The 15,397-nt window shown below is 38.3% G+C and overlaps 3 protein-coding genes across 10 annotated transcripts; all 3 read right to left on the bottom strand.

Moving 5' to 3' along the window:
- Window positions 1–21: 21 nt before the first annotated feature.
- LOC124217672 (TOG array regulator of axonemal microtubules protein 2-like) lies at window positions 22–2,005 on the bottom strand. 2 transcript variants are annotated; one of them, XM_046623595.2, is made up of 6 exons: window positions 1,871–2,005; window positions 1,597–1,792; window positions 863–1,138; window positions 549–791; window positions 292–456; window positions 22–181 (listed from the first exon to the last, which is right to left on the bottom strand). In XM_046623595.2, exons 1-6 carry the CDS (start codon window positions 1,926–1,928, stop codon window positions 22–24), a joined length of 1,098 nt encoding a protein of 365 aa, XP_046479551.1. In that variant the 5' UTR covers window positions 1,929–2,005. The 2 variants fall into 2 exon arrangements, with proteins under 2 accessions (XP_046479551.1, XP_046479552.1); XM_046623596.2 differs by having other exon boundaries at window positions 863–1,755; window positions 1,871–1,993.
- Window positions 1,814–6,844, bottom strand: Keap1 (kelch like ECH associated protein 1). 5 transcript variants are annotated; one of them, XM_069135623.1, is made up of 7 exons: window positions 6,702–6,844; window positions 5,333–5,466; window positions 4,603–4,767; window positions 3,794–4,461; window positions 3,461–3,709; window positions 3,075–3,373; window positions 1,814–2,948 (listed from the first exon to the last, which is right to left on the bottom strand). In XM_069135623.1, the coding sequence occupies exons 1-7, from the start codon at window positions 6,763–6,765 to the stop codon at window positions 2,746–2,748; spliced, it is 1,782 nt and encodes a 593-aa protein (XP_068991724.1). In that variant the 5' UTR covers window positions 6,766–6,844; the 3' UTR covers window positions 1,814–2,745. The 5 variants fall into 5 exon arrangements, with proteins under 5 accessions (XP_068991724.1, XP_068991723.1, XP_046479516.1 ...); XM_069135622.1 differs by having other exon boundaries at window positions 5,148–5,466; window positions 6,702–6,720; XM_046623560.2 differs by lacking the exon at window positions 6,702–6,844 and adding an exon at window positions 6,200–6,390 and having other exon boundaries at window positions 5,148–5,466.
- Window positions 6,845–9,708: 2,864 nt separating this feature from the next.
- On the bottom strand, window positions 9,709–15,319 carry LOC124217643 (uncharacterized). 3 transcript variants are annotated; one of them, XM_046623539.2, is made up of 6 exons: window positions 14,963–15,319; window positions 14,302–14,907; window positions 12,234–14,114; window positions 11,430–12,152; window positions 11,295–11,365; window positions 9,709–11,087 (listed from the first exon to the last, which is right to left on the bottom strand). In XM_046623539.2, exons 2-6 carry the CDS (start codon window positions 14,758–14,760, stop codon window positions 10,178–10,180), a joined length of 4,044 nt encoding a protein of 1,347 aa, XP_046479495.1. In that variant the 5' UTR covers window positions 14,761–14,907; window positions 14,963–15,319; the 3' UTR covers window positions 9,709–10,177. The 3 variants fall into 3 exon arrangements, with proteins under 3 accessions (XP_046479495.1, XP_046479496.1, XP_046479498.1); XM_046623540.2 differs by having other exon boundaries at window positions 14,302–14,837; XM_046623542.2 differs by having other exon boundaries at window positions 11,295–11,362; window positions 14,302–15,319.
- Window positions 15,320–15,397: the final 78 nt, after the last annotated feature.

The following is a 15,397-nucleotide window of genomic DNA, read 5'->3' as shown; positions in this document are numbered from 1 at the left end:
ACGATATGCGGATATTATGTTTTATTTCGATATTATTCGGGATCCACTTGGTGCGTCATATTTCAAGGTTATCAGTTGCTTCTGTATTTTTTCCGTCAGTTTGCGATCGACATCTTGATGAAATAAATGTTCAAAGTCACTATGGGTCATCAAAAGCTTCACCAAGCTTCGTGCATTCGCTCTGAAAAATCGGATGAGTGACAAAGATTTTTCATTCAAGTACAGATATCCCCAAACTTGGACAATTCTTGATCTCACGAATGATGAGAAAGAAGCTTATTTGTTAATTACCTTGTTTCACAATTACCGTCAACCAAGAACTTGGCGCACATGATAAATACCCTACCCCGCGTATCCTTTGTAGCTGTTGTTGAGAAGAGGGTATCAACCCCTTTCAAAGTAACAATATAATTTAGTAGGCGACTGACCGTTGCACGAACCAACGGATTTTTATGCCTGAAATAATCCAATCCACACAAATTCACTTATCAGTATTGTGAATTACATAAGTTGAAAGAATATGGTTTGATTAAATTATGTAGCCTTACCCTGCACCTCGACTAGTAGACATTACTCTGACACAATGTGACGCTGGTATGAAATCAGCCATTGTGTCCAAGGCACTGTTAGCGTCTTGGCGTATGCACCTGTTCATATCTCCAGTCTTTTGTAACAGCATACCGACCAACTCATCAAATTCAGGTCTTTGGGTACATTGCATCGTTCTGAACAATTCGGCGGCTACTTGGCAGGCAGTCCTTACTACATTTGACCTTATATTTCGCAATAAGCTATAAATCGTAATAAAGTAACTAAAGTTAATTACGTCCACGTGATAATCACGAATGAATGATGACGTCACCTGCATATGCTTCTATTTACGATTGGCATAATCGAATCTATCAGTTCTGGTTGAAGCCTTGATATATGCACAATGTCAATGAGTGCTTGCATGGTATTATCCCATTGATTTTCCTTCAACTTCAGTAACGCTAGCTTCAGCGCATCTTGTGGTCTTTCAAAGTTTAGAGCTGCTGTCGCATAATTTTTCTCCTGTAGCTTCATATTATCTCCACCAGGATAAAGCACGCTTTTTTGATTTAAACTGGTTCTGCTGCATTCGGTATACACGGAATTGCTGTGTTCAAAGGAGGTATACAAACAAGCTAGCATTGTTGCTAAGAACTTTGCAACTTGTCCAAAGCTTCAATCTTCATTAATTAAGGGGAGTCTTTGGTGAAACTTTGACCAAAACACGGGTTTTTAATTCTTGACTGATTAAATAAAGTCGATTAAGAAAAATCTTCTACCAATTTTTAGATTATGGTAGTATAGGCATTGAAAAAAAAAATTCATTCTCCTGCGATCAAAATGTACGTACGTACATACAAGGAACCTCTCCAAGGAGATTCTGCTCACCGCTACCCAAAATTCTTTGCGCATACACTTTCATCACAGGAGACTGTAATTTTCTCTAAAAGCCAACACTACCATAATTTGAAAATTGGTGGACGAATTGTTTTTATATGACAATTTTCAACCGATAATCAAAATTGAACCGAATTCTCTCCGTAATGAATATAATATCTGTAGTACCTATGAAGTATTTTTGGTAAGTGTACATCCCCGATACCCTCTGTGGCAGAAAAATTAGAGCTGTAACTCGAAGAATGCCTCTTTAGCTTTGTATTTTCAGAATTTATAGCTGGTAGTCGTAGTGAACGCTTAGGATGAACAAGTGTGGACTTTTCTTGACTGAAAGAGAGCCTTGACTTATCTTCATTGCAATACCCTAAAGTTAAATAAAATTGAATTTGACTGTTAATAAACTTTTACTGATATTTCAAGTTGACATAAGTTTTTTCATTACCTTTTCCTAGACACATAGGACAGGTAGTCGGTTGATTTTGACACTCCAGTGGCAACATGTTTAATCGCAGATTTGTGTTTTTTTAAATTTTTTTTAATTTTACAGAAATTATTCAATATTTAATGGGACTAGTTTCATCTGGAATTTGAAAAGTTAGTTCTAGGTCTTGAACGTGCATTTTGATAAACAATGGAAATACAAAATGACTGCCTTCACCTTGCAATATTATACTATGTGGAGTAAACTCCTTTGATATTTGCGAAAAAATCATCAACATTTCAATTTATTCTTGTCTTTTTAGTCCTTGTGACAGGTACTGATATTAAAAAGTATTACCAATTAACGAATATCTCATGGTTTTTCCAATCACAAATTATACTATTAATTAGGTGTTTGTATAGTTACTAAAATAATGTACAACAATCAGTTGCGTAAACAGAATGAAGAGAATTATAGAAAATAGATCATTCGCCCTATAGTAAATATGGGTACATCGTTTTGTTACTGATTGAGTGATCTTTGGAATTGCTTTCTGCTTCTAGTTTGTATCACTAAGATTGTCCCACTTGCCTATTTTAATTTTTCACTTACCAAAGATATCTAGGTGAAGATATGAAATCGAGTCAAACTTGTTTTGTAGTCTGTTTGAAGGAACTTGTGCACAGTTCACTTTTCTCAATTTATGTAAGCACTTTCTAGGCAACTCAGAATTCAAAAATATCCTCTGCATAGCTTCACTACCTGCTTGATTAAGATCAATCTCAATATAGTCTTATCTCCTTATACTATCGTTACACTATATTATTATACTACACGTCATTTACAAATAAATAAGTTAAATCGCGTCATCAGGTCACAGAATTCGACATAGGGTGTCAAGATGTGCGTTTCGTTGATCGGTTTTCACTAGAAACAATGTGATGTTCCAAGTGATCACAATGCAACGGACATTGGTGATAAGAAACCGCACTCGCGTGACCTGATCTACCCGAAGTCATAGGCACTCCTGGTTCCCATTGATCCTTGGCTGGATCGTATATTTCTACTATACTTAAAAAGGTCTGTCCGTCATACCCTCCTGTAACGGAAAAGAACAATAAAACTTATACATGAAATGAGAGAATTCAAATTGTCATTAAAAAAAAAAAAAAAAAAAAAAAAAAAAAAACACGTGTCAATTACGATATATACACAAGACACTAACCCATTGCATAAAGTTTTCCATCTAGAACAGTTACGCTCAAAGCACTTCGCGCAACTGAAACATTGCTCACAAACTCCCATGAATCATGTTCCGTATCGTAACGTTCTACTGTGCTCAACTGACGGGATCCGTCATAGCCTCCTACCACATAGATGTACTGCCCAAGACTTGCTACACCAGATCCTGACCGACAACACCGCATGGGAGAGACCATGGTCCATTCGTCATTTTCTGGATGATAACATTCTACTGAACTCAATCTATGCATTCCATTAAATCCACCAATTGCGTAGAGCAATCTATAAATACGAAATTTCAGAGTCAAGGTTTTTTTTAAGTGCCCGAGAAAGATTGCTTAGTGGAATCTTGAAAAGCATTCGTCATACCTATTTACTACAGCAACTCCGACTCCTAATCGTTTTGTGTGCATAGGTTTAACATTTGTCCAGGTATCCTGATCCGGGTCATAACATTCAACGCTGTTGTGATATTCTGCACCTGCGCTGCCACCTACCGCATACAATACACCATCCATTACAGCAACTCCCACTCTGTTCCTTGGCACTGACATGGGATTACAGGGTCTCCACTGGTCAAGAACTGGATTGTACCTGTCCACCCAATCACTGTCGTATCTTGAAGATGAGTAAAAAAAACTGTTTGTTAACGATTACTTGAACTAAGCAGGTGAACCAATATCTACATGTTATTAATCTCACCTGTTTCCTGGCGAATTGTTCCTTCCACCGATGGCGTAAAACATGCCTTTTAAAAATGCTCCTCCAAGTCCGGAACGAGGCACTGTTAACTTAGCATGTTGACTCCAAACTTTGTCGTCGGCATTATACCCTTCAAGAACATCCAACGAATGTCTAAGAAATCCACCTGCTATGTAAATGACTCTTGGTGTGTTGGGTGTCCTCTCTTTGACGACTGGTTTCTTATGCAATGTTAGGTCTTTAAAAATTTGCGCTAGATACTCGCGGCAGGCTGGCACTTTTTTTAAAACATCGCAATTTTTCATTTGTTCCCTAAGAAAGCTCGGAGTCAAATACTGACACCGAACTGCGTGCAATATATGTTCCATTTTAATACCGCGAGATTCCTCGTTGTATTTCACCCATTTTAACACTGCATTATAAACTTCTCTTTCTTCCTGTACATTAAGTTCATCTTTTCTAATTAAATTAATTAATTGTATGGCCGTAAGTTGAAGGAATTCTTCTTCTTGACAAATTCTGCTAAAGTGTTGCACGATAAATTGATTTGCTTTGTGATGTAAATCGTGACAACCATGCTGTTCAGCAAAATTTGCAATTCCGATAGCATTTGTTGGGTCCAATTGCCTCTCGAGAAATACGCAGCATGCATCTATTACATTGCCAACCTGCAATTCGAATGTCAAATATTTCGACACATAGCTAACAATAAGAACGATCGTGTATTTTATTCAATACATATCAGCTATGGAATACTTTTGAACATTTCTCAGCTTATAACCTATGACAATTACCTAGGAATACTGTACCTGAAACATTGTCGCCGCAGGTAATAACGAACAGACTGTTACTTCAGTTACTCTTATTTGTCCCGTGTACATGAAATACATGAGCCGAGCCATCGCTGTTGGACAAACCCCTTGCAATTTGACTCTGGTCATTTCACATTCTTTAAGACCTCCCGTGAACATTGCCTAGAATTTAGAGTAAGAAAATTTTTATTATAAACAGACACGAGGTATTGACAGTATCACTGACTACGAAGCAGTAATTGAATGAACGCTTTCTGTAACTCAGCAGTGTTAAATTATTCCTGACCACCGGGATGTTGTACTATCAACACTTCAAGTATTATGAAAAAATCAGGACTTACAAAGTGAGGCATTGATTGATATAAATGAAAATCAGACGAATTTGAATAAAGTATGTTAAATTATTTGAAGTGATTGTTTTTTAAACAATATACACGTAGTAACTGAAAGTTAAAAGATGTTTATTTCATGATTCTAGACTGAAAGTAATATTAGCTGGGAATAACTAGATGTGGATGAGGTGTAAAAAAATAAAATGATACCTTAAAATAAGGACTTGCCGCAGCCAAAATGACTTTGTGTGCATGGAACAGTTCTTGTCCAACTTCTAAGATAACGTCGGTAAGCATGTGATGACTTCGCATCATAAACATCATTTTCATAGCTTCTTTTATATAATTAGCCATGCAAAATGTCATATCGCCAAGGTCTCCATGTTTCTCATTACCCGGACTAAGGTTCTGGTCCTTTTCTTCACTGGTATCAACTGCTGCATCACTTCTACCGAATGATGTGAAATTACACCGACTTCCTTCCATCTGCGAATAATCCTCTTCACCATCCATGATGATCTATCATAAGCTAGGTAGAAATTGAGTAAAATTACTTTTACTGTTATCAATCTGTTATCACACGTTCTGGTTGTTTTGAGGGACTAAATAGTTTTTCAATCATGTCGTTATCTCAGATTTGAATACAACGTAAAATGTAATTGACAATATTAAGTCTATTTGACAAAAGAAAATAATTCCATTCAAACAAGTACAATTTTCCATACAGTATGTGACAAAAGTCTAGATCGAAAATGATAATGAATAAATGATAAGAAAAAATGGAGTTAAGTGAAATCATAAGATATTAGATAAAAGAGTATATCGTTTTTATTTGTGGAATTAATAGTTTCATTGATGAACGTCTTAGCATTGTTATACATCTGGTCATTCTGTTGGAATCTAAATATAATTAACTTTAGTATTACAAGTGCAGTTATTGCATATTGCGTATGAAAAGTAAATTTGCGTACAATCAGATAGGTGTACCAAAATAGGCATGTTCTGGCAAGCACCGGTATAGCAAACAAGGTGTACCAGAACAATATTGTGTGTGACGTAAACTATATTTTGGTTCATTTTGGTAGCTGTACCAGCGGCTTGCCAAAAAATGCCTCATATGGTTTTTAACACATGATACCGAGCATGGAGTATCGATGATGAAGAAATGCAACACATGCACGGGAGCAGCAAGGGTTTCGGAAATTTAAGCGGCCCATAATATTTATTAGGTATTTCTATAATAACTTAATGTGTGTATGTACCTTGTGTCCGTAGCGTTGAACAGATCCGAATCAGATTAACTTTGAGGTTATAAACCACACAAGTAACGATTTTGACTATGTATCTCCAGAAAATGACACCATTTACCAATTTTACATCCTGAAGAGTTTTCTGTTTATCATGATTCCCGCATGACAATGAGTGTTTCAAAGAAATTTGTAACGACTACACTTGGGCGAAACACAACAATACGGTATGCAAATTAGCGCACAGTAAGTTGACGGTGTTAAACGTCAGTTGTGTATTATTTTATTTTCACGAGTACTTAATTTTCCACCGCCCAACGTGTGACAAAGTGGCAGAAATGTCAAAACTGAAATTTACTATTTACGCAACGTGTCACTTTAAAACGCGCGAAAAAACCTGCACGTTGATATCCACGAGAAAAAGAAAAAGGATCGGCAAGAGGACAAACGTTTTTCCAAATATGCGATTTTAACATCTCGATTAGTTGTTGGCCATTGAGTATAAGCTCTATATCACCTGGAGGGGTCAAATTTCGGCTAGAATGACTTGCTGATTCAAATATGTAGTTATCTCCGATCATGCGAGCTTTCAGCCTTTGGCACGTAACTTACTGGCAGCGCATTCATACGATATGCATGTGTGTATGTACGTAAGTACGTCATGTAGGCCTCTGGAGAAGGCACTCGTATAAAATATACACACATATAAGTCTATTGTTGATTGAATAGTTGTCGGACACTCGCGACCAGATATCCGTTGATGAATGGAATTAAAATGAAATAACCGCAAGGGGTGTTCACTATGCAGTTGTCAAGGAATCAAAACTGCCGTCGCAATATTTTGATAAAATAATTCGAGTAATATGACCTATACATGTCCACACATTCACGCCTGCAGGTCAGCTTAGCTAGCTATTAGCCTTGCTTATTTTCCGAAAGTCATTATGACTATGCGATTCACGGAACGTACCCAGGAGACCGAGTAAAAAAAATTTTCGTACATCACGTAGACAGCTGTTTTTTTTATCACAACTATACTCAATGTTTTCTTTCGTCTTGTTCTTTGCACACCCAGGGGACCTACAACTGTATAACGATGTGCAACACTGATGCACCTTTATAAGATCATTTTCATTCAGTTTACGAGTGGTAGATTACTATTGGACCCGCGGGCCTTGAGGTAATAAACGCAAGTCTCGAATAACAATTGACATTGGTATTTTCTAATCGAAGCAACGTTCGGTTACGTATCGTTCATTTGACGAAGAATTTGGTGGAGAGGACAAAGCAGTCTCTTCATTTTAACATCGTTTCATACGGTTTACCGCAAAGGACAATTCACACTGTGACCTCTCTCACAATAAATCTTTGGAGACAGAGCATGACTGGCTTAAAGCCACCGCAGCATGAGATTGCTTTTTCCTTTGTACTTTACACTTTATCTGTACATTATTTATAAATCTATCGTTCACGCATACGTGTTACGTATCGCGGCTATTATACAGGAATATGATTTAGGGAATTCCAGAGATAGATACAAGATGTAACATAAGGATCGAATGGGATGATTTAATATATAGTCTCAAACCTGAGACAATATAATATTTATTTTATAATAATATGGAGTTTTCATCAACAATAACAGTGTAGTAGTAGGCGTAACAAGAGAGACGAGGTAGGTCACGAGGAACCTAACCTAGCTTACAACCGTGCGCTACCAGGTCGCGAGTTAAAATACCGAAATGCTTTGATTTAAATAACTGAAAAATGATAAAATTTCAGCCGGATATGATCGCGATTCTTTATACTGTTTATACGGTTATCTTCGTTACAGAGTTAAGCCTCCGTTATTAAAATTCTTTCAGAATTGTATACTACAAAGGCAGACTGGGCAGCGCATGATTAAGTCAGCCGGGAGACCAACCTTTGATTCAGACTTTATTCAGCGTGAGAAATAAGATGATTTTCGTTTTGTGAAAGATGGCCCAAAACAAGATAAAGATAAGTAACAGAAAAATCTTCCACGTGACTCACTGAAATATAGTACGCATTATTATATTTCAGCGACGTGTCTAGATAGAAAACAAAGGACAGTATAGCGACTCAACTAAATCACAGATTGATCCCACCTGTTTAAATATTACAGCTAAAATTAGTTTAGTAAGTCTATGTTTGATTTCCTTAGGCTCGGGTGACTCTAGACTGGCCCCCTATTATTTGTATTTTGATCACTCTTTAATAAATTGCAATATCAATTAGTTATTCCTCATCATCTACTGTAAGAATTCAATTTATTAGAGTTCGACATTGTAGTATATTATTATGTTATATATTATTTATTTGTTTATTTATTTACTTTTATTTATGTGTTTATTTTATTGAATTTTATTTTATACTTTTACTTTACTTCGATCTCCTTCCTCGACATTTTCTTTCGATATATATCTCATTAAATTTATGCTGCTTTAGAGATTTCAGTACTGATAGCAAACCTTTACCGAGCAAATTTTTTGTAAAACGCATATGTGGAAGCCTCATACTGGTAATATAAAATGACAAACTGAGTGCGAGATTCTGTACCATTTTATATTTGATACGTATACTCCTATCACTCCTCACTGGCAATTCCGTTAATTATATTCTATCTTCAGTCGGCAACCCATATTTCGTTTATATTGCATGTGAGAAAATTTGCATCGGTATTAATATCCATAGGAACCTACTGATTACGACTTTCGAGAGTTTAATAATAAGTATAATTATAGTCTTTCTAACGATAAACAGTCCAACTAAATATCTAAATATTCTCTAATATAATATAGTGAAATTTCCAAATACAATAATACTAGTAAGTAAAGTATTGGGCGGATACGACTACTCCTAAGGCCTCGCTTATGAATCATTTAAAATTAATTCTTTAATTTAGTCCCATGCATTCACTCTAATAGTCTAACGTTAGATAGTAGGAGTAAATAAATTTTTTTTTTTTCTTCATTAGATCACAAAGCGATTCTTTATCGGATAGTGGAGATAGATTTTTTTACTTATTATTTTTTATAAATTTATAACGAATCAGGTTTTGACGAGCTTCGGTCGTCAAAAATTTTAATACTTTGATCACTTGCAGAGATATATCTATGTTTGCTAGTTTCTATAAATTTTTTTATGCTAGATATATGTTATATATATCCATCACCAAGACAAAGGTATAACTTCGCCCGTGGTTTATGATCTTCTTTTATTTTTCTTTGCTTTTTCCTTTTCAATAATTATTCGCCACTCCATTTACGAGGAATGTGTGCATGTGTGCTTTGTGGTTGTTATATTCCAAGAGCCTGAAACGCGAGCCCCTCCTTCCACAATCACAAGTTTAATTAAAGTGGCAGTATTTAGTTCAATTCATTAAAATCCGTAGATCAGTGTCTCTCAACTTCTGGATTCATGGTAGAATTACAAATTTGTCTATATCAATTAATCATCATGGTGTTATTAGGTATCGTATAACTTTATTTTTGAATCCAGTGTCAAGTTGAGAAATACCGCAGTAGACAATATTATTTATTTCCATTGCAATTGAAAGAGAGACTCACCCGGGCCAGCGGTAAATTTAATAGAGTTAAAACGCCAACAAGAAAATATCTTAATATTAATATATCGTGTTACTTCACTTAATAGGACATTTCTACTAAGATTTTTTTTCTTTTTTTCTTTTATAGCACTTTTTAATGTAATGTAACCTAAGTTATCAATGTACATAACAACGAATGAACAAACAGAGGCAATCCCCATCATTGAGTCGCCTCCTGGTTATAAGGTCCACCAAGGCTGTCTATTTCTTATGAAGAATTCTCGTAAATTTTTTTTTTTTTTTCCAGTTTCCTCTACAAATTGACCTATTATTCTGATATTGCTTAAATCAATCGAAGCCCCTCAAAGGCAGGAAGCTTCTAAGCTTTGTGCATTCAAGTACGCATGACCAGATCTACAGATCTATCAAGGAGGATGTAAGTCACGGTGATGTGCGCGGGCGCTCAAAATTGCTTTTAATTCAGACTCAAGTTGTTTTTTGGTTCGTTCACTTACCGATCGGCCCCCTACCACAGGCTGAACGTTCATTCTTGGTGATGGCAAATCTATCGAGTGTTTGGCGCTCTCTCGGGTCTCATGACTTCGTGCGCGTCTGACGGGTTTTTTTGCCACTTGTATTTCCTCCTGCTTTAGCTCTGGAACCGAACGCTCTATGATTAGTGTAGTTTCCTGCTCTGGACCAGTCCCAATCACAGGTTCAGTCTCTGCAACGGATGAGATCCTGAGGTCAATGTTGCTGGCTCCCCATTCCCTGGATAACTTTCGTCCGATAGCATTAGTCAGCTCGCTGTTCGGTGACAGTAACGGACTTTTGGACCGTGGAACACCGCTGGAATGTGGTGGACGAAGAGTAGCAAATACAGGGAATGATTGACCCCTCTTTGCCGGACTTCTCGAGGGTCGCGGAGTGGTTGCTCCACCTCCAAGGGAGTCTCCTCTCACCGGTACTTGCGGCCTCAAATTTGCACTCCCTCCAAAATGCGATCCGAGTCTGGGGGGCGGTGATCCCCCGTCACCGTGACTCAGTCTCCGACCCACTGTTTCTAGTGGGCTTCTTGCACGTAGATTCGTGTTACTTAACGTGAATTCGATCGGCCGCATTGGCTCTTCAAGACTAATGGGAGACAGTCCTAATCGCGAGCCCGACAAGTTCGTTGAACTTCTACTTTTTTCAGTTCGTTTCGGACTTCTGGGCATCAAAGGGCTTTTGCTACGGCTCCGTTCTCTACCTTTTGATGTTTTATCGTCTTTCTTTGCTACTCGACGTGATTCTGCATCTTTCGAGACGGTCTCAGTTTTTTCCTCCTGTTGTACCCTTTGTCGAATGAAAATACAGTAACAACGTTAATTTATGAACACTGTTGTATTTAAGACACCATTGTTGATAATTGTTCTAGTCTATCGCCTGTTGACCCCATTACTTTCCAACTTAGTTGGAAGATCAGGCAAAAGGTAATAAAATATTAATAAAATTTTAATCAATTTATTAATGGTCAAGTATGGAGACAGTTCTGATATTTACCTCCGAATTTCCTGTATCATCTCAAAGAATTGGGCTTTACTTTTTCGTCTGCGACGTTGCTCGTGTTCCTTCTGGAACATGGGAACCTTGTACATTGCCCAATAATCATAAGGATTCAAAAAAAGAAATACTCACCCGCTTTACACTTTTTTGGAAGAGAGAGGTAATTTGTCCTTGTCTCAGAGTATGTACTAATTCTCTTGCAGCATGGTGAGGCGATACTAATTCAACGCAGTTGATAAATCTATATAACTTTTGGGAAAAGAACATTACGTTCCTGCTCCGCCAAATAGAGCTTCGTGGTCTGTGCCTTAGTCTGGGCAAGGTATATCTATAAAACAGGTGTTCTCCGGCTAAAATTACAGCACCAAGAACAACTCCTAGCCCAAGGAGACAAAAGACTCCCGCAACGGATGCTACGCCGAGTGGTCGGGGTTGCCCTCCAGTTTCAGGGTCAAGCCCAGTATCCATTCCTTCTCGTCCGCGAATGCAGGGCAAACCTCCGTACCACTTCTCCTGTAAAATGTCAAGTAGACCGTTGCTAGTGTAATTGGCTATGGCTCTAGAAATACTCTCCTTTAAGGGATGGCCTTTAGCTAGTGCCACCGCGTAGGTGTCCTCGTTAATAGTATCCCCAATTTTTTGCAATATGCAACCATTATCAGTAGCTCGATAATAATCCAAGATTGGTGTGTCCGCTATAAGAATATCCAATGTACCGTTCCTCAGTTTCTCTACTCCTTCCTCAACATTGGCTAACGAATACCGAGACATGTGTGACCATAATTGGCGATTGGCACGCTGTACGTAATATTCTGCTGCCGATGCTTTGGGAGCTCCTACTCTTTGCGACAGTAACTGTAATCAGAGATAGTGACAGGTCATGAAATTTCAAAAATTGGAACCTGCCAAGTGCTCTGCATACATTCCGCTACTCACACTGCGGTCATGGTAGTTGCTCACAGCCGAATGAAAGAACAGACCTGCGATGAGTGCCGCAATGTTAGCTGTGTACGAAGCAACGAATATAACAGAAAATCCTCCCCAAACATTGATTAAAAATTTGTTTGGCCATGATTTTGGAGCTTTGAATGCAACAAGGTGTCCACAAAGAAGACCCCACATTACCCACAAGGCAGAAGCTATGGAAAAGTTTTTGCTGCGTTGTCGGCCCCACGGATTGAGCCCAAAAGGGCTGAACCACTCATAAACTGCCACTGCCATTGCAGTGATATTGAGGGAAGTAAAAACTGCTATCCATAGTTCTGTACTAAAGGGCAGTAAAAATGCCAGCAACGGTATTTCAGATTTACGTTGTGGCGCAGCAAGGAAACTGACCCCACTGAAGAAGTAGGGAGTAGTAAAATCTACCACCTCAGCTCTTCTCGCCGAAACACTGAGGGGTGCAAATGCCAACTGAGCTTTGCCAGATGTGAGCTCACCCACAATTCCATTCCATTTACCACTTATTCCAATTCGCCTGCCAAACAAACCGTCTTGTGCAACGTACAACTCAAAGCGGAATCTAAGTTCCCGGGCAATGAGAGATAATAGATCCATACTAAGTCCGTAACAACATACGATCTCGTCACCTTGGCGGCAAGCTATACCTCTTAGGCATAGACCTTCTTGTAAACTTGTCGCCATTACAAAAGGCGGGGAGAGCGCAGTCACGATGCGATATGCTGGAATCCCATCTCCGGCTCCCATCTGATCAAGGTAGGCAGGTATAATTCCTCCACCAGGCCAGATTATCGTTTCAAGTCGAACATCTCTTCCTCCTCCTTTGATTGTGCCTACCTTCGTCCATTTCAATTGAGTCTTATTACCAGGGACAGTCATAGGCTGCAAGTTCAAAAGATGAAATTCTGATTTGTCCCTAGAAAGTTGTCGTGTGAATTTCCTTAGTCTACTCGTTAGCAGCTGTGAAACGTTTTCTCTCTCCTCGTTGGATAAAAATTTTGCATCTGGACGGGCAAAGCATGAGGGAACGAAGTAATCTTTCCATTGAGCATCTCGGAGGCGTGCCAATTTTGGCCGAGTTTCAAAAATTGTTTGGTCCAATGCCTCTGAAGTGTCCCTCAACATTCTTGTCAGCGTTATATCACCGCTGTTTATTTTCATACTACCAGACCTCAGTACAAGCATTCCTATAGGCATCACCATCTTTGAATTCAATTCTTTATCGTCGGCTTTCGTGTCTTCGTGTTCCTTCATTTTGATACTTCTTTCAGCTCGACTTGTAAGATGTAGATCTTCTTTCCATCTAAATTCTTGCAGTCGATGTACGTCATTGGCCAAGTTTGGCAGCGTATGCAAATGAATATCATCTTCTAATCTAAAATTTGTGTGGATATCGATGTGCTTTATGTCATCGGTATTCAATTTCACTGTAGAGCGTGCATTGTGTGTACTACTTGAAATAGGTAAACTTGGTTCATTAGGTTTCAATTCCATTTTAAGGTCCAACCAGAGCCATAAGAACCTTCCTGCAAGCATCCCGTATTTGTTACCTGCAGCAATAATTCGGCGTGCAGTACTCAAATCACAAGCCATTACAAGAACACCTCCAGTACTTCCACCCTCCGCAACGCGGCGAAGTCTTTTACGTAAAGTTTGATCATCAGCTGGAAGATGAATCACAGATCTTGGTGTCAAAATGGACAAATCAGCCAAAAGTAGCTGATTTATTGGAAGCAATGTTACGTCAATTAAAAGCGTGAATGCATGCCAGTTTGCTTTATGCATTAAGGCTGCTGCCGCTGCACCCATTTCCTCTGCCCCAGTACCTAATCGACTTTCGAATTTCTCTTTCTTTCCCTGTAACGAAATCATTTGATTATCAGAAGCAATGTGCGAATACATTATTTTTCAGTTTATTTTAATTTTTAACTAAAAATGATTATATAAAATAAATCAGACTTACTAATTATTCAGCAATTAACAGCAATGGTCAAAATGTAGGATCTTAATTTTGATAACATGATTCTTAATTGTATGTACAAACCTGACGGAGAAAGTCTCGATGTGAGGACGGTAGCCATAGCGTTGGAACATTTAAAAATGTTGCAGTTGTGATGAGAAATCTGGCTGCAGGTCCTCCTCCGATGACTATGCTCAAAATTGTTCGGCCACCCTCGACAGCTGTGCAGAACTTATCCAAAAGTGCCAATGGGTATGAAAGAGAATCGGTTGTTGTAGGTGCTGTTGTTTCGACGTAAGAAACTTCCATTTTGCCTTGCGTTGATTCCAGCCTCGCATCTTCCCATATCTTTTGAATATCCATTTTCAAAGGGTTCTGGGGTTGCGTAAGGCAAATGACCAGCCTCCATGGTAAATACGGTGCCCTGAGTCTTACTTTATTGCCACTCCCCAATTTTTCAGCATCTGATGTGCATGCAACATGCCTGTTGCCAAAAGCAGCGAATAAAAGAAGAAAGAAAATCCTCGAAAAGGAGGGATGCATCTTTTCTTGTTTACGACGTCGCTGTGTTGCCTTTTTTATTCCCTCTAGTCTATCCAACTGACGTCAATATCACGAGGCTTTTGTTTAGCCGTACAAAAGATTATTGGGTTTAACATTCTCTTGGTGTGTTAACGGAACACGCAATTCCTTGTAAAAAAATGTACTATTTTACATTTGGATTTCACTATTTTAGTAAATCTACCTTTGAGCACAGTTCAGTGATGCCAGATCTGGGGGTGGTCTCAACAAAGCACTGGGATTGCCTCTCAACAATAACATATTAATTATTGATTGGCTCACTGTTACTGTTAATATACTGTTACTACTGTGTCCATTTCTTCAGCTGGAAGACTGTGGTCAGTCAATTGTCTTCTTTTAGACGTCTTACTCTGTGTGTGACAGCCATTTTTGGCCAGCCCCTCCCTTTACAGATTTCCACCCTTATTCCACACACCACTAGCGCACAAATATTCACCACTACTTGTGCGATCCACTTCACACGTATACATGCATACCTATGTGTATATACACATATATATAGATATATGCACTTCCAGTTGCATGTACATCATACAAAGTGGGTAAAATTCAACCCCAATTGTATCTAAACCAGTGATGGTCAATTTATAAAAAGAAA

Source organism: Neodiprion pinetum, chromosome 4 (genome assembly GCF_021155775.2).
Source record: "Neodiprion pinetum isolate iyNeoPine1 chromosome 4, iyNeoPine1.2, whole genome shotgun sequence".
NCBI lineage: Eukaryota > Metazoa > Arthropoda > Insecta > Hymenoptera > Diprionidae > Neodiprion > Neodiprion pinetum.
The sequence above is the reverse complement of the archived record's forward strand: the minus strand, read 5'-3'. Positions and strand labels throughout refer to the sequence as shown.

Bases quoted from the DNA above. Each gene is read 5' to 3' on its own strand.
- LOC124217643 (XM_046623539.2), bottom strand. From the start codon at position 14,760: ATGCATCCCTCCTTTTCGAGGATTTTCTTTCTTCTTTTATTCGCTGCT. The intron at 14,115-14,301 runs GTTTGTACATAC...ATTTCGTTACAG, and splicing joins ATCGAGACTTTCTCCGTCAG to GGAAAGAAAGAGAAATTCGA. The intron at 12,153-12,233 runs GTGAGTAGCGGA...CTCTGATTACAG, and splicing joins GCAACTACCATGACCGCAGT to TTACTGTCGCAAAGAGTAGG.
- Keap1 (XM_069135622.1), bottom strand. From the start codon at position 5,450: ATGGATGGTGAAGAGGATTATTCGCAGATGGAAGGAAGTCGGTGTAAT. The intron at 4,462-4,602 runs GTACAGTATTCC...TTCGAATTGCAG, and splicing joins CTGCGGCGACAATGTTTCAG to GTTGGCAATGTAATAGATGC. The intron at 3,374-3,460 runs GTATGACGAATG...TCGTATTTATAG, and splicing joins GGAGTTGCTGTAGTAAATAG to ATTGCTCTACGCAATTGGTG.
- LOC124217672 (XM_046623595.2), bottom strand. From the start codon at position 1,928: ATGTTGCCACTGGAGTGTCAAAATCAACCGACTACCTGTCCTATGTGT. The intron at 1,793-1,870 runs GTAATGAAAAAA...ATTTAACTTTAG, and splicing joins TCCTATGTGTCTAGGAAAAG to GGTATTGCAATGAAGATAAG. The intron at 1,139-1,596 runs GTACTACAGATA...CTTTGAACACAG, and splicing joins TTACCAAAAATACTTCATAG to CAATTCCGTGTATACCGAAT.